We start from the raw sequence: 25111 nt of genomic DNA, 5'->3' as shown, positions 1-25111 counted from the left end.
TGCCATTTTCAGACCCCACAACCTCACACCTCACCTCCTGGTGTGAATCCCCCAAAATCTCTACGACCTTTGCCAGCTCAAAGCAGGTACATGAAGAGATCTTCACCCCTTTATCCCACATGCATTTGGAGGTGACTGCTTGAGAGGGGAATGAAGAAGGGACCACAAAACTCTAAAAATCCTTGAAGGAGAAAATTTTCAACTCTGCCTCAGTGAGTAACCCTGCCCCAAGGGAAAGCAAATGAGACAGTTTCATTCTGTTATCTAGCAAAAGGAATTCCAATCTTATTGAAGAAACTCATTGAATTCCAGCTCAAGCTGAAACCCAGCGAATAGATGAGCCAACTTGGGACTCCTATTAAACTAAAATATGACATGCCATGCCAAGGAGACCTCTGCCTGCTGGAATAATATTCTTTTCCAGTGTTATCCTCTCTTTATCCTCACCTATTTCCCCAACCTTACTTCCTAATCCCTTTAATTAAACCTTTTTTATCTAGGTTTTCGAGTTTGTAAATTCTTTTAGAGAATCTCTGTGCTGAATCCCAAGGGGTTGCAGGGGAGCCAAACCTCTCCATTTGGTTCACTGAACCCCAAACCTGCCACTAGACCTTATCATTTAACTCCATGACCACTAGAAACCCTAATCTCATTTTGGTTTTCTAAATCTAGACTTTATCATTTGGTTCCCTACTAAAAGGAACCCCAAAACCTAAACATCATCGGTATGATAGGAAAAGTCTACTTTCCCAAGATTAAGGGTTTCTAGCCTATGACACACAAAGCATGGTTTAGACTTTAGAGACATACTCAAGTAAAGGGAATTCCCTTTTTTACCCCTCCCCCCAACCTCATAGCTCCTTTCCTCATTGGGTGGGGTTCCTAAAGCATCTAAAAATGAGGAAAGCTTGCTTTAGGCTATCAAAATGCTTAACAGAATAGGGTGTTCCCCACTCAATCTAGTCCCTGCCCCCAAGAAGCTTTAATTCTAGAAGGGAAAGACAACAGTGAAAAGCAACAGGGAAAGAATAAAATCTCGGGCCACCACCCCTAACCCAATCCCTGTCCCTAAAGAGTTTACATTCTTTTGGGTGAGATAACCTCTATCCTTCCCCATTCCCCAGTGCCTTTCCTTGTGGGTTTCAATTTTCTAATTTGCTTCATTTCTCCAATTTTTATAATAGTGGAAACCAAAATAAATCTATTTCTCACACAAGCAAGCATAATTTTCTTTTGTTTCTTACCTTGTAATTTATAGCACAACCAATATACTTATGTGTGGGAAGTTTGCATATGTATAATGTATTATTTCTTGGAACTTCATGGCAAAAAGAAAACATTAAAAAAGGTGATGACAATGACAGCAAAGTTCTTGCTGTATAGTCCATCCTGACAGATGTTAAGTTAGGTTTGGCTGCAATATTCCTTTACTAGGAAATCTAGGTCTTCTGGAGTTTAGAATTGTCCTCTTCTTTATTCCAGTCAAAAAGGAATAAAAGGTCCATTGGTTTTACCCTCTGACAAACTCCTTTTAGGTATGGGTTACTCTCTCTCCTTCCTCCCCTGGGCAGATTTTGATATTCTGCTGACTTTTCAGGAAACCAAGATAGCAACCACAATTCTATCACCAACCAAGTGTGTAATATTAACTTTGGGTCTACCTTGTTTATAAAATTATCAAATTGCATAAAACAATCTATTTCTATTCAGTCATCTTACTGTCTGGCAGTAATGGGGGTGAACCCTAAAACTGTGTGTCTCCTTTAATCTGTAAAAGAAGGGTGACTTGGGGTCACAGGTTCTCCCCTGGGAAAAGCATATCTTTCCAAACCAGCCCTTCCCAAATTAAGTGGCTAGATTCAATCAGAGATCTTGATCAAATCACCCTCCACTGAAACAGATCTTTTGGGGGTGGCCCAGATCCCCTTCAAGGAATTCCCAGACTCTGGGAAGAAGCTTTCAAACTCCCTGTTAAGCTCTCTTTTTGGCAAGACTGACTGCCAGGACTCTTGCCCACTGTGAAGATATTCTCTTCTCAATTTTATCCTTAGTTATTTCCCTGATAGGGCTTTACCCACTAGGAAATCTGTTTTCCTAGCAAAGCTGGCTTCTCAGTGACAATAATAAAATTCCCTTTTGTCACACAGACTTTTCGGGTATCTTTCACATTGGACCTTCTCCTACCAGAGGGGATTCCCCACTCGCTTCAGCATTTGCACCTCAGCAGAACATAAGGGCATTACTTTGAATAATTTTATTTACATCCCCACATACTTTATGAACATTAATATTAATAGCAATGTTTTATTTAGCAAACATTAAATTTTGTAATTTTTATATATTTTTTTTGTTCTACTGTTGTGCCAGTTTTCTTTTAATGTCCTGACCCACTTTCCCTGATTGTCCTATTCAGTTACTCTGCCTCAGATTATAACCATTCCCTTTTAATGTTAGGATAAAGGTCTTATATCTTAGACCTTTGGCTATAGTCATTCCCTCTTTTTTTTTTTTTTTTTCTGAGGCTGGGGTTAAGTGACTTGCCCAGGGTCACACAGCTAGAAAGTGTTAAGTCTCTGAGACCAGATTTGAACTTGGGTCCTCCTGAATTCAAGGCTCATCCACTTCGCCACCTAGCTGCCCCAGTCATTCCCTCTTAATGTTTGACAGGATAAAGGTCTTTATCCATTTTAGACATCATTAGAATATCAGGAGCCTCTCCTATACCTCCTTCCATTATCCCTGACTCCATTATGTCATCCTCATTCTAGGTGCCTCCTCCCATTAGGTCATCCCCATCCAGGTACTTCCCCCATTATGTCATTGCTCTTGCTACCCTAAGAAAGAATCTTGTTATAGGACATTCAGGGATAGATAGTCTCATTCAGCCCTGGTACCAAACCATGGATCCATTTGGTCCTAGTAAGTCTCTCCCATTCAATAAATTGTTAAATTGTTCTCTAATCTCTATCTTGCTGTTTTTCCAGCAGTATACTACCTTTTTTAGTTACTTCTTATAGTCATTTTCTTGAACAGTATAATCTGAATAGTTGAAAGAATAAAACAATTACCAAAAACTTTGTGCCAAAGATCTGTACTAAACTGGGAATACAAAAACAAAAACAGTCTCAAACTTCACGAAGACATAAGGGAGGGAGAGTAGTTTTGGTATGGGCAACAGGGCAGTCCACTTGCTCTTTCCAAAGGCAAAGGTAGTGTTAATGTTATTCTCAAAGCAGGAAGTGGAAAAGTGAGCTCAAGGACAGATTGAAACAGAATATTTATATATTTGAGAATAATATGCCTAGAGGTGCAGGTGTGATTGCTAAGGGAGAGAGAAAGAAAAGAGGAACCAGAATAAAATTTTTCTACATTTTTTCAGTTGTAAACGGCTGAAGTTTCATTCAATACAGCATTTAGTACGTATATTTGTGTTACACTGTACTGTGGTAGTCTCTTATCAGTATTGTACAAAAACCAATATTCCCTGCACTCAATACTAATATTTTCTTTGGGAGATAGTGATATCTAAACTAAACTTTAAAGGACAAGGATTCCGAGATGAAGAAATATGCATTATATATACACACAGAGATCTACAAATATATATTACATATGTCTACAGAAAAAAAAGGAACTTAATATTAACAAGGGAAAAAGATGGATTCATAAAAAGTTAAGACACTGGGAAAATAAAGCACACTCAGGAAAAGCACTCAAGATTAGAAGAAAAAACGTTTCAGCTGGGGAAATTTAGATTAGCCATAATCAGTACTTATCTCATCTCTAGGGAGTTTATCCTGTCGTGAGACAATCTATGTATTCATAGAGCATCTTAAAGTGCTATATAAAATGCCAATTTAAAATTTTTGTTCTTTAGCCGGCCCACCCCAAAGGCCCCGTGGCAAAGCTACTTCAGAAGTATTTTGCCATTTCCTCCTTCTCAGCTCATTTTACAGATTTTACAATTCCTTAACTGAAATAAATAAGGTTAAATGACTTTCCTAGGGTCACACAGCTAATAAGTAGCTGAGGTCCAATCTTAACTAGGCGGAACACTATATCCTGCTATTTATCTACCCCCAACTATTTAGTCATAGTAGTAGTTGTTTAACACATTCTGCTGTTGATGACTGGAAAAAACCATCTGAAAAGGCTTCTAGGAGGGTGCATGTAACTTGGAACTTGAAGACTGAAGATTTCAAAGAGGAGAGGATGGGTGAAAAATAATCTCAGTAGCAGATGTCTTGAGTGATGGCCACAATGTTTGAAGTACAAGACAGAAAGGTGTCACCGTGGTTGTGTATCTGGAAGATGATCTGAAGACTAAAGGTAGGTGGGCCAATCTGAAAGCTATTGCAGAGTAGTCCGGGTGCAAGGGCTCCCAAAACGATTCGCAGATGCAGAGCTCTCCTTCCGTCGGAAAATTCTTCAGAGAAGCTTAGCCAAACTTTCAGGATTTTTTCTACGTCAGCGGAGTACCGCGGACCGGTATCTGAGGCCACAGCAGTCATTCTTCACAAGTTCAGTCGCACACCTTCCGGGGCGTATCCGCGCGCCCTCCTATCGGGAGCCGTTCCCCCGGGTCACTCAAGAACCAATTCTTGTGGATGCAAGCCCCCGGCGCCAGCCATCGGCTGCGACTTCCCCGAACCCTTAAATGGAAGCTCGATAGTCTCTCGGAGCTCAGACTCGCTGGGCGTCAGTAAGGAGGTACGGATCGGAATCAGAACCGGGGTTTTTTTAAACTCTGCGCCGCGCCGCTCTTTCCCTCCCGCCTTCCAAGCGCAGTTACCTACCTGCTGCGATTGTCACTGACCCGTTAGGGACGGACGTTGTGTGGCTCACTCACAAAGCGCTTGCAGTGCTTTTAAGCGAAACGCTTCTCTCGCGACACAGACCCGTGGAGTTATGGATACCGTAATTCCCGCTTTAATTCTGAGAAGCCTTCCCGCGTCGGGCGAGAGGAGGAAGCAGCTCGGGCCAGCGTACCTCGGGGGTCCTGTCCTAGTCTCCCGCTAAAGCCGCTTCCCAGCCTCTGAACGTGAAGGCAGGGAGGAATGTGGTCGTCCCGCTTCCCTACAGGAAGAGCCATTCACCCCGCTCCGGTCCCCAGACCGCCGCAGAGGGAACCCGCGGCCACCTGGGCTGAACACCTCGCACCGCGGCCCCTCTAGCCCGCACCCGCTTCTCGGTGGCCTCACGCGGCTCCGGGCGCCTGCGCCCCCACGCCCCGCCCACCGCAGCCACCCCCACCTCCTCCGAGGCTTCCCTACTCCCGTGGCCTATGGGAAGGCGCGCGTCCCCCACGCCTCCTCCTCCGGCTCTTTTCGGAATGGCCTGGTGGATCCGCCGGGCGCTTAATTCACTACAGCCCAAACCCGCCTCTCCTTAATGCCACCTTTCGCCCCAGCTGCTCGGGGCTGAGCCTTATTTATACCCACGGCGGGCCGGCGATGGCATCACGGGCTCCTCCCCCCGGCCGGCTGAGGGCAACGAGGCTTCAGCTGGGGTGGGACTCGCGGAGCGTAGATTCCGCTTCCGGTGTGTATTGTGTGTATCTTTCGGGGGCTGGAGGAGGCGGCAGTGGCCTCGGCAGCTCCGGTCCCCCGGTCCCCCGGACCCCCGGACCTGGACCTGGGGGAGGTAAGTGGGAATACCTTCCCCTCCCCTCCGACTTCTGCTGCCCTTTTCTCCCCGACTGGCTTCAGCTCTGGGCTCCAGCGTCCCCGCGCCCTGTTACTACGTCACTGCCACCCCCAGCACGTAACAATCGCCTTCCTCCTCCGGCTTGGGGGGCCGGTGTAACGTCACCTTTGCCCTGATGATGTCAGGACGTCTAACGTTGTCTAGCTACATCGCCTTACCATCTCCCCTCTCCCATATTTTTTCCATGAGCCTCATCGTCCAACTTCATGATGTCATAGACATCTCGCACTCCATCATAACAGTCCTTGCCTTCCTTTGGAGTCTCACTCCCTCCTCCTGCCAGCCAGAGGTCTCGTTTTCCCTACTCCTCCCCGAAAAGTCTCGTTGGGCAGGGCTGGAGAGAGAAAACGAGGGCGCGCTGGGGAAACTGCCGGGGCCAACGCTTGAGAGCAAAGAACAGTAAAGTTAGGGACCCCAAAGAGAGGGAGAAGAATGGTGATCCCCGCAAAGTGTGCCCCTCACCCACTGGCGCTGTCCGAGAAGGGGCAGAGCCTGCTCCATCACGCGCAGAGTCAGTATCCGTAGGGTTCGAGCTTGTCCTGGGCTTCCCTGTAGATCCTCTAAAGACTTGATCATTGTCCTTCTTTTCCTTTTTTTCCTTCAGGGCTGGGTGGTCCTTCCCTTTTCCCATCCTAATGCCCTGTTCAGTATTGGCTCCTAAGCTACCGAGACTACAGCTCTTCCCCAGGTGAGTAAACTTGCCAGCTTGTTAGACGTTTTATGAATGTGGCAAAAGGAGGTCGCAGGGCTTGGGCCCCTTAGAAGTAGAAAAACAAAAACGTAACCCAGCTCCTGGTTGATGAGGAAAGGATTACACAGGAACAGCCTGGACCAATTCTCGGAGAACTACAATGCAAATCAGGAAATGTTACCTTAGGTCCTGGGGAGGGAAAAAATGAATGCTAGTTTCCCCCCGTGGGGACTTTAATGAATTCAGTAGGAAGGAAATTAGTTTTAATTGATATAGAATGTTTGAAGAATCTCAGGATTCCTTTCTCTAACACCCTTTATTCTTAGGCTTCATTGTGCTTTACGGCCTGATGAGAGATACTATACTACTACATACTCTCTTTTCCTTCCCTTCCCCCACCCAAAAAACTCCCCAGAATCTAATAATAACTAAAGAAAATGAGTAAGGAAAAGACCTAATATTAGACATTAGTTTGGTCACACAAGTCTTTTCTTTCTTTGAATCATAGCTTTTTCTTGGTGTTAGACATAAAAGAGAGGTGTGGGATAGGTGTTAGATATATAGGTCAGGAAGAAAGTAAGAAGTGCAGAATTTCTTATGTGCTGAACATTTTTTCAGAGACTGGACTAGATAAAGTTGCCTTTTCTTTTAAAAAACATTTTATTTGGTGTATCCAAAATTTTGTGTCAGTTATTTCCCCTCTAAACGCTAACTTGAAACAAAACCAATTACACAAACCTACATAATATGGAGAATTCTGAACAGTTAAGCAGTGTTCTATTCCTTTATTCATCATGGTAAGAGAGATGTTTTCCTTCCTTTCCAGGGCTAAGATTGCTCATTAAAATCACTCAGCTTTGAGATGATTTGTTAGTAGATTTTATTAACATTATTGCTGACTTAATGGAAGAAAGTTATTTTGGCCAGTGAATTATATTTAATAGAGATCTTTTTAAGTAGTTTTTGGTAGTAAGCTATGAATTGGGCATAAGGAAGTATAGACTTGACGTAGTTAAAAATATTTGCATCCTGGAAGAAGGAAGGATGTAGGCAGAATAAGTTATTGAAAAATTCAAGATTTGTTTTTAAAAAAATCTTTTACTACTTAGCAAATTTTGTAGCACAGAGTAGACAGGCAATACTTTTTGATGGATTTCATGGAGTGAAGGAGTAGAATGTGTTTCTAGAATGTGCTAGGCTGATCTATATTAAAGAATCTCTAATCACTGTTAACTGATTGGAAGTATGCTTGACAACCTTTCCTGTTTTCAAAGGGTAATTTGCTTGGATGACCTAATAAGCAACGCTTTAAACATGTGCATTGAGATGAGTAGATCCCCAGCATCAGGAGCATATTAAGACAAGATGTACTCAAAGAGCAATGAAGCACTTTGTGAATCATTTCAGTTAGAAAGAGGGCAAAGTGCATACCTTTTAACATTGTTACTTTCTGCTGGCTTTATCTATCAGGCCTTCCTGAAAAGAAGCAGGGTGGCATCCATCCCTCATCCCAATTCAAGTCCTGTGAAAGAGTGGGGCATGAATGACCTATGAGGAAATATATGAAAAAAAAATTGGTGAGGAATAGGCCTAGAAGAAAGATGAAGAGCAACTCTAGGAGAGAAGAATGATTGGGACAAATTGGAGGATGGGAAAAAATAGTAGCTACAGGTGAGTGGTTAGAAGTTAACTTGGTGTGTCCTAAGGTAGAGAGGAAAATATTTATTTTGTATGTATCACAAAATTTGATGTGGAGATTGAGTTCTTTTTTTTAGTTCTTTCAATAAAATGTTTACAAATTTTGATTGTGGATGATGATAATTAGAATGCTTAGAAGGCCCAGCATGAAGAATATAAACCTTGTAGGGCAGACCAATTTGAAGTCATAGTTCTGGGAGGAAGAGGAGATGTAGTTTCTGAGATCCTCTTTCTGATTCTTGTGGTAGAACTTAGAAAACCTGAGTCTAAATCTTTTTTTTTTTTTTTAATGGGGGGGGGGGAGGGGCAGCTAGGTCCTGAAGTCAGGAGGACCTCAGACACTTAACATTTCCCAGCTGTGTGACCCTGGGCAAGTCACTTAACCCCAATTGCTTAGGGGGAAAATTTTTTTTTAAATCATGTTGCTGGTTGTGTTCCTAAGTAAATTATTAAGTTTCTGAGTTTTAGTTTTGTTATCTATAAGCTGTCAGTTGCTGGTATTTTTACAATCTCAGGAGGGATTGGCACTCAAAATATAGATCTGCAAGTCATCTGCATGGATAATTAAACCCATGGAATCTGGAGTTAATAATGTCACCAAAGGAGAAACTATAAAGTGGAAGAAAAAAAAAAATTTCTTAAGGGTCTTGAATCTTGACTCACAGATGAATAAACAGCAAAGGAGATTGAGGAAAACATAGTCAAGTAGCAGTGGAACACTATTTAGGAGGTGGTGATCAACAGTGTCAAAAGCTACAAAAAGATCAAATCAAGGATTAAGAAATAAACATCAGATTTAGACATTAAGAGGGACATTGCTAACTTAAGAGCGAGCAATTACGATTAATGTGCATAAGGTAGAAAAGTGAGAGAAAAGGAACTAGAGAAAGTATAGATAGCTTTTTCTAGTAGTTTGCCTAAGAAAAGAAAGATAAATGATAGCTTGAGTATATAGATGGTATAGAGTCTAGTGAAGGTTTTAGGATGGGGAGAATTGGGAAGTATCCTGTTCTTTACCAAGAATCTATCATCAGATAATTTATAGGCATGATTAATAATTAAAGCAAATATATCTAATCTTCAACAAACTAATGATTTCATCATTGAGGCTACTCTGAAAAACAAAGATCAGAACATTTTCAGTGTCTTAGTAAATAATCTTAATGTTTTATTCTAGATCAGAAATTCCTTGCTTGTAACCAATCTGGAGAGGTGTGGGCCTCACTGAGTTAAGAGTGATAATTAGCAGAAACAGCCTCTCATCATTTCCAGAAATTTGGTTGATGTTCAGAGAATGTGCTCTCTTCTATTAAGAACTAAGACCCTCCTCCCTCCCAGGTCACCATGCCATAGTGAAGTTTAGAGGTCTCAGATTCATTTGTGGCTCTGATTAATTGATAGTAATAAGTAAAAGGAATGAAATTATACTCCAAATCCTTTATAACTATACTGCTGGACACCAGTTACATAATTTTTTTTTTTTTTTCCCTATTTGGGACCTATGATTTTGGAGGGATAAGAACTTGAAATTTCAGATGAAGCAAGTCATTCTATTAATTCAAAGCATCAACTGAGACTAAATTGCACAGTTGCACTAGTTTTCCAAGGGTCCCACAACCATTATGTATCCATGATAGGACTTAATAACTGGTTTTCCTGCCTCATAAAGCTAGCTTATCAGCTTTGTTCCTAGGACACGAATACAATTTTAGAGTGTCATAATTTTGACCTAAAACTAAGCCTTTACTATGTGGTAGAAATTTTATTAGGTAGGTGCTAGAAGAGATTCAAGTGTAAAAGATATTTGACCATTGTCCTCAGAGTTTTTAGCCTAGTAAGGAGTGTGTGATTGTACAATAAATTCTTACATAGGGCTGCATATATACAAACTACTTTCTTCACAATAACCCTGTGAGATAATTAATGAAATCACTATTTTTCAGATGAGGAAACAGAGTTAGATTAAGTTAATTGCCTACGGTCTTGACCTTGTCTGGCTCTTCTGAGTCCAGCAATACTATTTGAGGCCAGAAGAGTGCAGAGGCTATTAGTGACACAGGAAAGACACTAGCATTTAACAGGATCAAGAAAGGCTTCTTATAGAACATGGCATTGTAACTGAGATTTGAAGGAATCCAGGAGTCAGAAACTTGGAGATAAGAGAGCAATTCCAGGTGAATAGCCAATGAAAATTCAGTCAGAAGACAGAGTGTCATGGAGGAACTGCAAGGGGTTCAATGTCCTGGGATCATAGGGTATTTGATCATCTAGACAATTAGGTAAAAAGAGTCCAAGTTATATGAAGAACTTTGAAAGCCAAACAGGATTTTATAGTTAGATCCAATAGAATTTATTGAATAGGGCGGAAAGGGGTAACATGGTTCAGACTTGCATTTTAGGAAGTTGCTGAGGAGATTAACTGGAGTAGAAAGAGACTTGAGGCAGGAAAACCAACCAGCAGGCTATGTAACAGTCTAAGTATGAGAGAATAAGGGCCTGTACCAGAATAGTGGCATTGTCAGGAGGATATAGTAATAAAGTCTTATTAGGTGGGGGTAGTAGGACTAAAGAAAGGACAAAGAAGATATTTCAGAAATAAAATGACAAGTTGGTAACTGTATGAATGAGTAAGGGAAGAAAGAAAGTTCAAAAATAACGAGGTTTCAGTCTTGGGAACTAAGTAATCATTTAATAGCAAACTTCAATTAAGGATTTAATTAATGAGAATTTTGTTTTCCTGTAAAATTGAGGTCTTTGGAAGGACAAAATTTGATACTTGGGCCTCAGTGGCTTCCAACCTTTTCTAGTATTCTCATGAAGCTTTGATTTTGAGGGGGAGAAAAGGAATATTCTAGAATCTTAATATAATGATAATTGTACTATTATCTCTTAAGAACTATATTATAACAAAAGACTACTACAAATGTATTAACTCATTAAGATGAATTTGTATTTTATCCATTCACATAGATTTGAAAATAAATGCATATATGTGACATAATATATTGAGCCTCCAGAAGGTATGTTAACTTACTTACTATACTAAATCATGTAATGAAATAGGTTGGAACCCACTGCTTGAAATAAATGTCTTTGTAATAAGCAGAGGTATCCCATGCCTTAGAGTTGACTGTTTTGCTTAGTTATGTTGACAAGTGGATTCAAATTGATGCACTCTGGTAATTTATCAGCTCATTTGAGGAGGGAAAATCATTTTGCAATGCAATGTTAATATAAAGCATTGCTAATAGGAGTAACTTGTGAAATGATGGGAAGACTGGGAGCAAAATTAATAAACTTTAATAATTTGCTATTAGAACAGTGCTCATAGAAGCCTATAAAATTAAATAGGCCTAATCAAATTTCATTTTTGGAAGTATTGTGCAAATGTTCTGTTGAACAGAAAGAGGTATGGTTATTAAATAAGTAGAACAATGCTATTCAAAGCAAAGATAGCTGTTTTACTCAGTCTCATTTCACTCCGGGATTACCTGTATGAATTTAAAAGCTAGTCATTTAACACCTCGACTTCACTTTCCTGATCTATAAATGAGGGAGTCAAACTAGAAGACCTATAAAGGTCTTTTCCAATTATAAAAATATATGATCCTATTTGCTATATTTTATTGTGAAATAACTTAAGTGAAAAGGTACAGAATATGAGATAATTATTGTAACCTTATCTTTTGGGGTACTTTATAATTTTCCAAAGTACCTGCTATGTCTGTTCAAGAATCGTGTCAGAGTAGAAATACATGTAAAGAGAAGCTTGATTTTCTCCAAAAAAAATTTTTTTACACAATTTTTTACTTATTTGCATACATTCTTTGATAATACTTTGCATTTGTGTAATGTTTATTTATAGTTTTTCAGTATGCAGACTGGGGATGTCTATATATCTTGCATACCTCACTGAGAATTAAAAAACAAAAGTTCCATGAAATTAGGGGACTATCTTATCTAAACCTCTGTATTCCCTCAACTGCCCAGCACAATGGGATGTGAAGGTGGGAAGAGAATGGAGATCTATAGAAGAACTCAAGAACAGAAGAGGGGATGTGCCAGAGAAACATAGTAGGAAACATAGTAGGAAAACATAATAAAAGGAACAGAGTTGATGCAGGGTCAATGGAATAAAGATTGCAAACATGCTTTTTAAAAGTTATTGGATTAAAAGTTTAGGGTATGGCAAGAAAATATGGAACACATATGGATAAGAATACTTGGTAGCTTCTAGACCTCTAGGATCAAACAAGAAAATTGGAATCAGAGATGAAGATGAGAATATTTGTTGGACTAGGGCATCAAAAAATTAAAACTAAATCTATCTTCTTTTCTTCCCTACTATAAGGTGAATGATGGCAGATACAGGCCTGATTGAGGCAGGGGCCTCAGCGGCCTCAGCAGCTACAGCTCTGGAGAACTTACAGGTAGAGGCGAGCTGTTCAGTGTGCCTGGAGTACCTGAAGGAGCCTGTCATCATTGAATGTGGGCACAATTTCTGTCGGGCCTGCATTACCCGTTGGTGGGAAGAACTGGAAAGAGATTTCCCCTGTCCTGTTTGTCGAAAGACATCACGTTACCGCAGCCTCCGGCCCAACAGGCAACTGGGCAATATGGTGGAAATTGCCAAACAGCTACAAGCTGTCAAGAGGAAGACCCGGGATGAGAGTCTCTGCCCCCAGCACCATGAAGCCCTTAACCTCTTTTGCTGCGAGGACCAGGAACCTGTGTGCTTGGTGTGTGAGATCTCCCATGCCCACCGGGCTCACACCATCGTGCCACTGGATGATGCTGCACAGGAGTACAAGGTGGGGAACCTGATGCGTGATGCCGACGTGGGGAGAAAAAGAGGGAGGAGCAACAGAGGATGGGAGACTCCATTGGGTAGAGGATTGTAAGCTCCTTGAGGGCAAGACTGCATCTGGTCCACATTCTGTAAACCTCCCAGAGCTACACACACAGGGGACGCTCAGTACGTCCAGTCATCTCAATTATCCACGCGAATGGAAGCAAACAGTGGTGAGGATTATCCAAAAATCATTTATTTTTGACTTTGCAGCACATTTTGGGGCCTTATGTGTGAATTTTGGTGTGTCTGATCTGGGAATTTACAGTATTTTGCACAAATAAATGACATCATTTTGAGAAGTCCTGATTGGGAGAAACTGGACAATGATCTGGCTTTCCCTGACTCCTTTCTACACACACACATACACACACACACACACACACACACACACACACACAGTTCTCCCTTGCCTGGGAACATATAGCTTCATATCTTTTAGACTGATGGAGCACCAACTTCAAGTTGAATTTCTTTTGGTGTTTGCATATGTTTCTCCGAATGAGAAGGAGTTTATTTAAATTACAAGGTTTCCTTCTGGACTGCAGAAGGAAATGTTTAATAGTAAATAGAGAATAATATAGAAACATTGTTTTTATCACCTACTTTGCTGAATTATTTATGTTCCTAACTTAGATACAAGATTTGAGTTAATTCATGTGAGTAATAACTATGTTTAATAATAGACAGAGGGGACAATAAGATGAATGGACAAATGGAAAAGGAATATATTCCTTAGTTTAAATTGGGGGAGGGGTAATAGGAGGGAGGAGGGAGCAGGAGAAATATTAGTAATGACCAGTGAATCCTAGCAGCTATATCTAGTTGAATAGGAGATGAAAAAGTTTGGTGGTGGACTTTGAGTTTAGGGTAGCAATTAGATAAGTGAGATTTATTAAGCAGAAGATTGGATATGAATTATGTATAACCACTGGTTGGTGGTGGGATGCTGAATGAATGATTTCAAGTGTGATGTGGTATAGTGGTTGAAATGAGAAAATCAGCAAAGAAATGTGAGTTTGAAGGATTGGGCTGGTGATGGTGACAGCCAGCCCCCATCACCTTTCACAATCCCTTCATCTCAGGAGAAACTGCAAAAGTGTCTGGAGCCTCTGGAGCAGAAACTGCAGGAGATCACCCAGTGCAAGTCATCTGAAGAGAAGAAACCTGGGGAACTCAAGGTGAAAATACTTGGGAGGGAGAGAGTTTAATTAGAGCTATGCTGTGGGTATGATCCTTATAGATATAACTAAAGGCTACTACAGGTCAAATCCCATTACAAGAGTACCATTAAAATATAAACTTTATCATGATAAAAATATTTTTATGAAGATCTGTATATTTAGCTTTTGCAATTGCTAAACCCAGTTTGTTAATGCAATGGATGAATGTATCAATATTAACTAAGCACCCACTAGGTACAATTCACAAGACATAACCCAACTTTCTTTAAAAAAAATTGGGGCAGCTAGGTGGCACAATGGATAGAGCACCAACCCTAAAGTCAGGGGGACCTGAGTTCAAATGTGACCTCAGACACTTGACACTTAACACTTCCTATCTGTGTGGCCCTGGGCAAGTCACTAGCCCCAATTGCCTCAGCAAAACAAATAAATAAATAAATATATTTTAAAAATATTTAAGGTGAATAGCAGCAGAGCCTATAGCCTTGAAATTTATTATAGCCAATATCATGATACCTTTTAACTTTAATATGTTACATTAAAACTACTTTATGTAGATTTTCATTCATAACGAAGTTTTTTAATGAAGCCAATTAAATTTTCAAAACTTTTAAATCAAGAAAATAAATTGTTAAAAATCACAAATTGTATTTTATTTTTTTCGGATGTTCACCGCTCCCTTACCACTAATCCACTAAAGCTAATAGCTCCTTTAGTCTGTCAACTCTAGTCACTCTATTCTGAGAAGTTTTAATTGTATGTTGTTTGCAAAATATTTCTCAACTATACTTACAGAGAACATCTCACTTGCTAATATACTGTAAAAGTGTAAAGGGGAAGAAGAGTGGAAAATTAAGCAGAGGAATTCAAGCAACTCCCTTCTTCAAACATCTTAAATTCTCAAACAACCCTGCAAAACCAAACAGCAGACTCAGAAAGATATAGGAACTTGGAGGAGTGAAGGGATGGGGTGAAGGTGTGTGCATGCCACCTCCTTGAAAGTGAATGAAAATTTGCTTTGGGGGTTTTCCCCTTTTCTCTTATGGTGTTTTGAGCACTTTTTTTTTTTTTTTTTTTTTTTCCCAATTGCTAACTCTTAACCCTATCAAAGACCTGTAGAACTCAACCTCTATAAGTTTGGAATATTATTTCCTGCAAATGTACTCATTACAAAAGAAATTGTTATCATGAAAATGGGTATCCTTCAGTTCCTTATAATGGGATTTAACCTGTGTTAATTCATTTAAGTGGTGGCTTGGGGGTTGAGCTACAGCATTCCCATTTGACCCTATTGACATATATCCTTCTCTTTTCTTAGCGTCGAGTGGAGAGTAGGCGGCAGCAAATTGCTGGAGAGTTTGAGGAATTACATAGACGACTAGAAGAAGAGCAGCAGCTTCTGCTTTCTCGACTGGAGGAAGAGGAACAAGACATCCTGCAGAGGCTTAGGGAAAATGCTGCACAACTTGGGGAACAACGTCGAGACCTTGCCCGCCTTGCTGCTGAGATAGAGGGCAAGTGCCTACAGTCAGGTTTTGAGATGCTCAAGGTGTGACTTCCTCTTCACTCTCCTCACCTCCAGCTTTCCCCACATCTAAAATCAGACCCTTATAAATAACTATACTATTTATTCTGCCTGCCTAGGATGGGTTGGTGTAGTGGAATACTGATTGGGTTTTTAAGACTGATTCTGGTCTTGGCTTTTTTAGTCTATATCAAGCTACCCACTCACCCTCTCTAGGCTTTCAAAATTTATTTTTGCTTGGGTGGAGTGAAGAAACCTGATTTCAGATCCTGACTTTAGCACTTAGCACTAAGCTGTGTGACCTTAGGCTAGACATTTAAGCTTTCTGAGTGTTCGTTTGTAAAATGGGAATATGTTTTCACTACCTACTTAACTCAAAGGACTGTTGTAGAAAAATCATACTTTGTAAAACTTTAAAGTGCTATATCCATACAAGTTGCTTTTATCAGGAACTACACTCAGAAAGCCTTCACAAGTCTTTTCAAATTTGCTTTAATGAATCTTAGAAAATTTTTTATCAATTATATGTAAAGTGATGCTTTTGAAAACAGCATCTAACAATTAACAACTAACAAATTTATAGAAAATGTATTTGTGCCATTTTAAATAACAGGTTAATGAGAATTAACAAGTATGTATTATTCACATATAGTTTAATTGTTCTATATTCTTTTAAGTTTTGATGTTCCATCATCCTCATTTGCTTGAGGGCTTCATGAAGGCAGAAACTATCTTGCTAATCTTGCTCTTTTGTACTTGCCAAAATTCAGGACTTTCTACACATGATTACATGCTCATAAAATAGCAAGGTCCATTATAATGTAAAGGGCCCTGGAACCAGAGGCTGAAAACCCAGATTAAATTCCTAGGCCTGGCATCTTCTGTCTTTACAGTGTTGGACGAATCACTTCCCACTTTCAGGGACTCAGTTTTGTCATGTGTAGAAATGAAGGTAACCTTTTCGTTTCCTTTTGGCTTTAAAATATCATGGTCCTAAATGATGATAATGGGGATCTAAAATTGCTACTGATAGCAATGAATTCATTCATTCACAGTCTTTTACTCACTAACAAGATTCTTATTGTTGGGAGGTAGATGTGAGGTGGGAGGGAGTAGATTCAGACCTATAATTCCATCAGTATGGAAAATTCAAGACTCAGAATTTTTAGGTTTTTGAAGAGATCCAAGTAGCTACATAATCCAACCAAATCTGAAAGGATTCCCAATATAATGAGAAATTGGCATCCATAATATTGTTTTTTCTGATGTTAAAACTAAACTCTCTATGACTTCTACATCATTATTTTTGTTCTACCTTTTCCATCTGATAATGGCAACTTTTTTAATGTTTGAACACAGGTATTATGTTCTCCCAAGTCATATCTCCAGTATAACATCCCCTAACTCATTCCCTTAGCCATTCCTCAGATGATGTGGACTCAAGACCTTTCACCATCTTAGTTGGGCCCCCCTGCTCTCTTCAAGAGTTTCTCCAAATTATCCATGTCCTTAAACTATAGTGCCCAGAACTGAGTAGAATAACCCCAGTAATATATGACCAGAGTAGAAGGGCCTGCTGCCTTCATATTCCAGGAAGCTGTGCCCCAACACAGCCTATGGTCATTTTTACTGTATGGACTGTCATATTACATGTATGCTGATTCAGAGAGAGATTTTAATCCTAAAATCCCTATATTTTCTTCAGGTAAACTGCTATTTAATCATACTCCTTCCCTAACATATACTTGTGAAATTGGGGGGAAGGGTTGATCAAAAGGGAAAGTGATATATTTATTTCTGTTGAATTTCATTTTAATACATTTATTTTAATGCTGTTCTTGCCTGCCAGGATTTTTTTGGATCTTGAGTGTGTTGTATACTTGGTGTAGAAACTCATTCATCTGGTGCTTATCACACTCACTTTGTGTCTTAATGGCTCAGACACTAAAGTTCAAGGTGGTCACACAGCTCATGGGCTTCTGATACAGGTCTTGAACTCAGATCTTCTTGACTCTAATACCAAGATCCTATCCACTATGCCATGCTACTTCCCCCTTGTGGAAGAACACAGACAAATTTACATGAAATAATTTGGAAATAATAATCTGAGCATCATGATAAAGTAACAAAGTTGAACCTCAGATTGCAAACCCAACAAAATGTCAAGTGAGGCTATGAGCCCCAACAAGAATTTTTTTCTTCTTTACTTGGCTTCATCCTCCATCTCCTTGCCTCTCCCAGTTCTGGGATGTTTTGCTTTCTCTGGAGATACTGAAGTCTTAACCCCTGGGAACCTTGGGAGGACCCCTCAGGGGTAGGAAGAGCTAAAGTCTGGGAGTAGAAGGGCAATAAAAATTAATTCTGCTCCTTTCTCTTCTGCAGGATGTCAAAAGCACCCTGGAAAAGTAAGTGACTCCTTGAACCAGCTGCCTGTGGGGGGATCAAGGTCAACAGGGCCTTAGAGTGGGAAAGAAAGGTACCTACCACCAAGAGGCACAAGGTCATTGGGACAACCTAGACAGCACCCTCTTCTCCCAGTTTATTGCTTATACTTTCCTGTACATAGTGAACTATGACAGAATTCAATCTTATCTCAATCTACTAGTTGGAATGGGACTAGAAAAGAGGGAATAAAGGGGTATAAAGAGAAATCTAAAAGGAGAGGTTATTTGGGGACCCTGTGTTGCCCTTCCTATCCTCCCCCATCTAGCTGATTGGATTAAGAATCAAACAGGAAAGGAATTTTTGGCTACAGTTAGGGAGCAAGGAATGGGAAGGACTGGAGATCACAGCTTCTCTTTGAAGACTTGGATAGCTGTGGCCCAGTTGCCTAGGGCATTTCCTTGATCCAGCCCCTTATCCCCACTCCCACCCCACCCCCCTCCCAGATGTGAGAAGGTGAAGACCATGGAGGTGACCTCGGTCTCCATTGAGCTGGAAAAGAACTTCAGCAGCTTTCCCCGACAGTACTTTGCCCTAAGGAAGATCCTTAAACAGCTGATGGGTGAGTTGGGCCAAAAAGAGAACTAGCTGCAAGATTATATAGGGAGGAGAGAGATTCATTAGGTCTTTCCCCTCTGCCTCCTCAAACCTTCCTCACCCACTGACCTCCCTTGGCTGGTCTCCAGTCTCCCCTTATTCTTTCTTTCTCATACCTTCAGCCTTGTTTTCTCTCCTTCCCAATTAACTTCTTCCCTCTTTCTGGCCCTCAGTCTTTGCCCTTCCCCCTCTCAACATATTGGGGCAGATTTTAGTGAATCAAAAAAATGGAGAAGGCCAAAATCTGAATTAATCATCCCTTAGCCAATTAGCTTTTGGATAGTCAAAGAATTTGCTGTAAGGGAATACGTTTGGGATTTAGGATGAAAATGCATTCCCTCCATGAACATGAACATGAACTAAAAGTCAACCAAATAATAGTGTTTGGGGGATCTTAGAGAAGATAGGCCTTACAAAGTTAGGTCCATTGCATCTTTCCCACCTTCTTCCTTACTCTGGCTTCTTCCTGCAGCGGATGTCATCCTGGATCCAGAGACAGCTCATCCTAACTTAGTCCTGTCAGAGGACCGAAAAAGCGTCAAGTTTGTGGAAACTCGGCTCCGGGATTTACCTGATACTCCTCGGCGCTTTACCTTTTACCCCTGTGTCCTGGCCACAGAGGGCTTCACTTCAGGTCGTCACTACTGGGAGGTGGAAGTGGGTGATAAAACCCACTGGGCAGTAGGTGTGTGCCAGGACTCTGTGAGCCGAAAAGGCGAGCTAACTCCACTGCCTGAGACTGGATACTGGAGGGTTAGACTGTGGAATGGGGATAAATATGCAGCCACAACTTCACCTTTCACCCCTCTCTGCATAAAAGTGAAACCCAAGCGGGTGGGTGTATTCCTGGACTATGAGGCTGGCACACTGTCTTTCTACAATGTTACTGACCGCTCGCACATCTATACTTTTACTGATACCTTCACTGAAAAACTTTGGCCCCTCTTCTACCCGGGTATCCGAGCAGGACGGAAGAATGCAGCACCTCTTACCATCCGGCCTCCAACAGATTGGGAATGATGATGGGAAGGGACAGGGTGGGATGTTAAAGTAATGATGGTGATAGGGGAGACAGGTATTTGGAACTGTGTCTCTTAATTTCCTGTGTCCTGCTGCTAGAAGTTTCCTTACTCTATCAGGCTTATGTCCTGTATCCTGGAGAAGGTGAAGTAGTAGGGAAGATTATCGTAGGAAAGATACTGGGCCTGGAAGAGAGTCTTAGAGATCACATACCTAAAGACTGATTTCTTCCCATTTTGTGAAGATGGGGGAGAGATTTATTGAAGGAGAGAATGTCTCGGTTGCCTGGTCTATGCTTCACCAATTTCCTCATTGCCAGAGGACTTTAGGGGGCCCAATTCCCTCCAAGACAGAAATAGGTGCAGGGAACCCTGAAGTCTCTGTTCACCCATTTGGGGTGATTTTATATGTCCAGGACAGTTTTGTTCATTTGAGGGAAGCAGGATAATCTCTGTATCCCTAGAATGAAATAAAGGTGAATTGTCAGTCACATGGGAAGAAGAGTGTTAAAGTTGGTCTGGGTCAAAGTCTAAAAGAAGATTGGGAAAGGAAAGTTGGGAAAAGAGGGTTGAAGAGGAGCCAGAGGTTCCAGTTATAGGGAAGAATACAAAATGAGTCTCCTCTGGTTATACCCTAGCTAGGTGTAATAGAGAGAAAAAGTTGTGATATCTTCTCCATCTTTCTTGGAGTTATACTGTCTCAGGCACATCCCTGGTGAAGGTAATGAAAATTAAGAGGCAGAGAAATGTTTGGAGCCCAGAAATAGCAAACACTCCCCAAGATGACTCAGGAATTATGACGAAGGAATTAATTCTATTTGTCCTAGCTATGAAAAGCGTTTGAATAAATGGAACTATAGCACAAAAGTAGGGAAGTAGCACGATGATGGAGGGTAGGGAAAGCACTGGATTTGAACTTGGGGAAACAGATTCAAATCCAGATTCTGCCATTTAGTAGCTACATGAGCTTGGACCAGTCCCTTGCTCATTCTTAACTGATTAATTACCTCATTTGTCAAATAATGGGATTGAACTAGATAATCTGAGATCCCTTCTATAATACTACTTGTACTATTAATGGAACTAGAAATATTTGCATCTCATTCACTTCATACATTTGGGGCTGGCAGGATGGGTAAGGTGGGACCAGGCAGCACTTTTCACCTCATTACTAAGGTTTCCAACAATGTTTTTAAATTTTGAACCCAAGCTTGTATCTAAACTTTTTACCTGATTTATTACCATGTTCAAACTAAGGCTCGCCAAAATAGAATGAAGGCAAATACGTTGCCAAAAGCATACACAGTCTGTGGCTATTGATAACTAAGATTTTGTACAAACAAGCAAATATCACTGTCACAAGCTTATTGAGTGAATCAGATTTGTCCTGGCTCCCTTCAACCTCCCCTGCACCCCAAACCAAAAAAAGTTTTCCCACAGTATCTCAGTCTCTGTATAGTCTCTTGCCAACAGTGGGCTGATAGTCATGAAGTTTTCCCATGGTATCCCAGTCTTCTTATAGTCTTTTGCCTGGGCACTATTTATGGCCCGATAGTCATGGGGATGTTAATATGTAAATATTGAACTAGTGATTAATGAAATTAATAGAATCTTATTTTATGGCAAAATAAGATTGTCTTTTCTCCATCTAATTCATCAGTTCAGGACTCAAAAGTTCAAGAACTTTTAATTGCAATTAATCACATAGAGCTGGGAGAAATCATAGAGGCTATCTAGTGTAACCTCCTGTGAAAGCACTTTACAGATGGGAAAATAAAGTTGAGACATACTCCAGGTCATAGAGATAGAATGGGAGCTCAGTTCTGCCTCCAAAGCTAGGCCAGTACTACTCTATGCTAGACCTGTAATTTTACTAATTCTTTGTTAGGCCACAAAGTTTTCTGGGGCATCCACTTTAAATGATCATACAGGTAGAATGTGTTCTGCACCAGATCTGAATGTGTATCTTCCCAGTTTGAAAGTTTGATGTGCCTTCCAGAACATGGTAGAGAACAAAGTGTGATGAGAAAAAAAGTCTGGAATATATATATATATATATATATATATATATATATATTTTTTTTTTTTTAATCTCTGGCACTACCCATCCTTGAGTTCTTATAAAGGCATCTTGGGGTATGAAATTCCCCCAGATAGTCTAACTACTTTTTTGATTTGTCTACCCTCAAAACTCTCAGGCCAGAAAACAAGTTTGTTTTCATAACAGCTCATACTTAAGGCTTGCAAAGTGCTTTGTGTTATTTTATCTTATAATTTTGTTTGGTAACTTAAGATTTCATGATCTTTGAACGTGGGGAAAGATGTGTGAGATGCTTCTGCCCTGTAACCATCTATAAAAAGTTTATATTATCCCAAGAGGCAGACACTGTAGTGAAAATGGGTAAGAGCTGGAGTCAAGAACGGAAGTTTTGAGTGAGGTTTGACCGTCAGCTGGATTTTAGGCAAGTCATTTTTGAGTCTCAGCTTTAGTTGTAAAATCGTTCCATTATGACTTATAAATGTTTACTTTACATCTCTAATCTGTTTATGTGTATCGAGATTTGACCGAAGTTGGGTGGAATTAGTGAATCCCAGGAAGAAAGCAAAAGGGATCCCAGACTTCCGAATTCTTAAAAGGACCATAGAAATGAAACTGGGAGGATTAGCACGTGGATGGGGAATAGGGGTCACGTGTGCTAGGCTAGCCCTCGGAGGCGGGACTGAGTGGAAATATCTGTCCTGGGAAGGCCTAATTTCTGGGCGGAGGAAAGTTCGGGGAGACTACAACTCCCAGTAGGAGCCGCGCGAGTCGTCGCAAAGGCGCGGGAGGGTTCTCATAGGCCGGGTGCTGTAAGGTTGCCGAACCGATGGCGGGGTTGGTGAAGGACAAGGAGGCATTTCAGAGACTCAGCTTCCTGTACCAGGTGAGGACGCGATGGAGGGAGAGGAAGGAAGAAGGGGGGCAGGGAGGTTCGCGTGGATCCGGAGATCGATCTGCGCCCCTTTCTTCCTTGCTAGGCGGCCCACTGCGTCCTAGCCCAAAACCCTGAGAACCAGGCTCTGGCGAGGTTTTACTGCCACACGGAGAAAACTATCGGGAAGCGGCTTGTCCTGCGACAGTGAGACCTTGGCGGGTGGGGGGTGAGAGGAAGGGCGAACAAGCGGGAGAGGGAACCTCAGGGTGATCTTACTGTCTGATCTCGCCCCCCAAGAGACCCCTCGGTGAAGAGGACCCTCTGTCGCGGCTGCTCCTCCCTTCTCATCCCAGGTCTGACTTGCACCCAGCGACAGAGGCGTGAGTGTCACCTCCATCCTGGGCTTTGAGGTGGAGATGAGGAAGGGCAGACCCACGTTTTATTTTTGTTCTCGAGTGCTGCATCTGGATTTTCCAGAAAGTAACGTTCTCTCTAAACTCTTCTAACTATAGTCTCACCTAACAGGGTTGGTCTTCCCCTCTGCAATTAGATGAACTGGAAAGCGCATGGGGCGGGTGGAAGCTTTAGGGCGGGGGCGGTGGAAGGAGAGGCGGCCTTAGAGTTTTCCTCTATACCCCGCCCTTACCTCCCCCCATCCCAGGCCGCCAGGGTCAGCGCTGGACAGTACAGACTTGTCTAATATGCCATCGAAGCCGCAGATTTCTCAATGATCCCAGACACCAGCTCTGGGTTGACCAGCCTGAGGCCCAGATGGGGAACCAGCCGGGTAAGGAAAAAAAATATCCCTAATCTCAAAATCAGAATAATGGCGTGTATTAATCGAGGAAGACCTTGTGTAAAATGGACTTTGGGGAATAGAGATTCTTGACTTGATGGGAAGGGATGCTGTTTTGTCTCAGTCTTTTTTTGCTTCGTCTCCAGGCCCCAAATCTGAATAGGTCTGTTGCACACAAGCCATCCAGTCTCAGCCTAGACCTCTGGGAAGAGATTGCAGCATCTGGAACTCAGAGTACAATGCCTGGGAGGCGATTTCATGTAAACGCCTAGGAAACCTGAGCCATTTTTCAGATAAAGGATTCATTAAAGTGTCTAAAAAGTCTGGCCTGCCCTTTTTGTTTTTGTCTCTAGTATGTAGCTTTTTTCAAGTTATAATTATATCTAATTTTTCTCTCACAGAACCTGTAATAGTGGAAAGAATCCTGGAATTGGAGTATTAAGGAACCACTTTCAAATACTATCTAGAAGTTGTGGGATACAAACAAGAGCATCTGTAAAGCACAACAAACGAACACTGAAATTTTTGAGATGGGAACATGAGTGAAGTTATTAAATAAGGGATTCATCATAAAAGTCAATTTGGCCTAGGGGCAGCTAGGTGGCGCAGTGGATAGAGCACCTGCCCTGTCTCAGACATTAACACTTCCTAGCTGTGACCCTGGGCAAGTCACTTAACCCCAGCCTCAGAAAAAGAAAAAAAAAAGAAATAGAAAAGTTTATTTCTTAATATCATTAAGAGAGCAAGCCTCTTAGTGGACAAAAGCTCCCAAAATGGGACTAGGAAAAGTGCTTCACCCAGAGTACTTAGTTTTATGATCAGAGTTCAGGTCTTGATGGCTACTGAAGCAATAGGGAATTTTGGGTTTGAATAGGCTTCAGTTCAATTCTATAGAAAGTCTGATTAGTGGTAGTTAATATCAGTGGGGGTTGATTTCTAGAGTGAGATAGGATTAAGGAATCTGGGTGGGACAAGAAGAATAAAGTTCAAGGTAATTGACCTCTATGAACAAGGGGCATTCCCTTGTCAAAACCATTGCCATAATTGTGACCTAAGACTTCATAACAAGTTGAGCTACAGCTAAAAGCTATATATCTTAGATAAACTTAATTCCCCTCCTGTTCCCCAACCCTACCCTCAGACTTTTTATTTAAGTACCTACTAGGTAAAGATTCACTGGTATTCCTTATCTCAGACGTAGATTTCCACATTAAGATATAAGACTGTCTTTAGCCAATAGGAGGAAAGATCAGAAAGGTGTCCAGACTTCTGCATTAGGGTCTATGTAATCTTGTATTTTGCACTTTGTGCTTTGCACTCCTCTGTTAGGAGTTGCCCTTTATCCAGAGATCATCATAAATCCTTTTTTGCTTTTTTTACCTTGAGAGTTTCTGCTTTTAATTTGGGTAAGAGTTCATTTTCCCACACTTTAGTTAACACATAGATGACTGCATGGAACTCAGATTTCCACCTTAACAAATTTCTTCAGCTTGTAATTAAAAAATAATTTCAAGGGAATTTTCCTCTTTTGCTGAGGCAACTGGGATTAAGTGACTTGCCCAGGGTCACACAGCTAATAAGTGTTAAGTATCTGAGATCAGATTTGATCTCTCAGGGCTAGTGCTCTATCCTTTGAGCCACCTAACTGCCCCTTATTGTTGAGCTTCACTTCAAAGAGTCTTGAAATAT

General features: G+C 41.2%; 2 protein-coding genes across 7 annotated transcripts; both read left to right on the top strand.

The window, feature by feature from the left end:
• Positions 1 to 2328: 2328 nt before the first annotated feature.
• TRIM39 (tripartite motif containing 39) lies at positions 2329 to 20202 on the top strand. Of its 6 annotated transcripts, none has more exons than XM_074264869.1 (9): positions 2329 to 5643; positions 6311 to 6394; positions 7868 to 8068; positions 12447 to 12906; positions 14030 to 14125; positions 15447 to 15677; positions 18036 to 18058; positions 18542 to 18657; positions 19165 to 20202. In XM_074264869.1, exons 4-9 carry the CDS (start codon positions 12451 to 12453, stop codon positions 19710 to 19712), a joined length of 1470 nt encoding a protein of 489 aa, XP_074120970.1. In that variant the 5' UTR covers positions 2329 to 5643; positions 6311 to 6394; positions 7868 to 8068; positions 12447 to 12450; the 3' UTR covers positions 19713 to 20202. The 6 variants fall into 6 exon arrangements, with proteins under 6 accessions (XP_074120970.1, XP_074120971.1, XP_074120973.1 ...); XM_074264870.1 differs by having other exon boundaries at positions 3271 to 4710; XM_074264871.1 differs by lacking the exon at positions 2329 to 5643 and adding an exon at positions 5693 to 6217.
• Positions 20203 to 22457: 2255 nt separating this feature from the next.
• On the top strand, positions 22458 to 23746 carry RPP21 (ribonuclease P subunit p21). Its single transcript, XM_074264881.1, has 5 exons — positions 22458 to 22635; positions 22730 to 22830; positions 22924 to 23006; positions 23288 to 23413; positions 23569 to 23746. The coding sequence occupies exons 1-5, from the start codon at positions 22579 to 22581 to the stop codon at positions 23583 to 23585; spliced, it is 384 nt and encodes a 127-aa protein (XP_074120982.1). The 5' UTR covers positions 22458 to 22578; the 3' UTR covers positions 23586 to 23746.
• The last annotated feature ends 1365 nt before the right edge of the window (positions 23747 to 25111 follow it).

This window comes from Sminthopsis crassicaudata, chromosome 4 (assembly GCF_048593235.1).
Source record: "Sminthopsis crassicaudata isolate SCR6 chromosome 4, ASM4859323v1, whole genome shotgun sequence".
Taxonomy (NCBI): Eukaryota; Metazoa; Chordata; class Mammalia; order Dasyuromorphia; family Dasyuridae; genus Sminthopsis; species Sminthopsis crassicaudata.
The sequence above is the reverse complement of the archived record's forward strand: the minus strand, read 5'-3'. Positions and strand labels throughout refer to the sequence as shown.

Coding starts and splice junctions, on each gene's coding strand:
- TRIM39 (XM_074264869.1), top strand. CDS start 12,451: ATGATGGCAGATACAGGCCTGATTGAGGCAGGGGCCTCAGCGGCCTCA. Junction 18,059..18,541: donor GTCAAAAGCACCCTGGAAAA/GTAAGTGACTCC, acceptor CCCCCCTCCCAG/ATGTGAGAAGGTGAAGACCA. Junction 18,658..19,164: donor GATCCTTAAACAGCTGATGG/GTGAGTTGGGCC, acceptor TTCTTCCTGCAG/CGGATGTCATCCTGGATCCA.
- RPP21 (XM_074264881.1), top strand. CDS start 22,579: ATGGCGGGGTTGGTGAAGGACAAGGAGGCATTTCAGAGACTCAGCTTC. Junction 22,636..22,729: donor GACTCAGCTTCCTGTACCAG/GTGAGGACGCGA, acceptor CTTCCTTGCTAG/GCGGCCCACTGCGTCCTAGC. Junction 22,831..22,923: donor AAGCGGCTTGTCCTGCGACA/GTGAGACCTTGG, acceptor TCGCCCCCCAAG/AGACCCCTCGGTGAAGAGGA.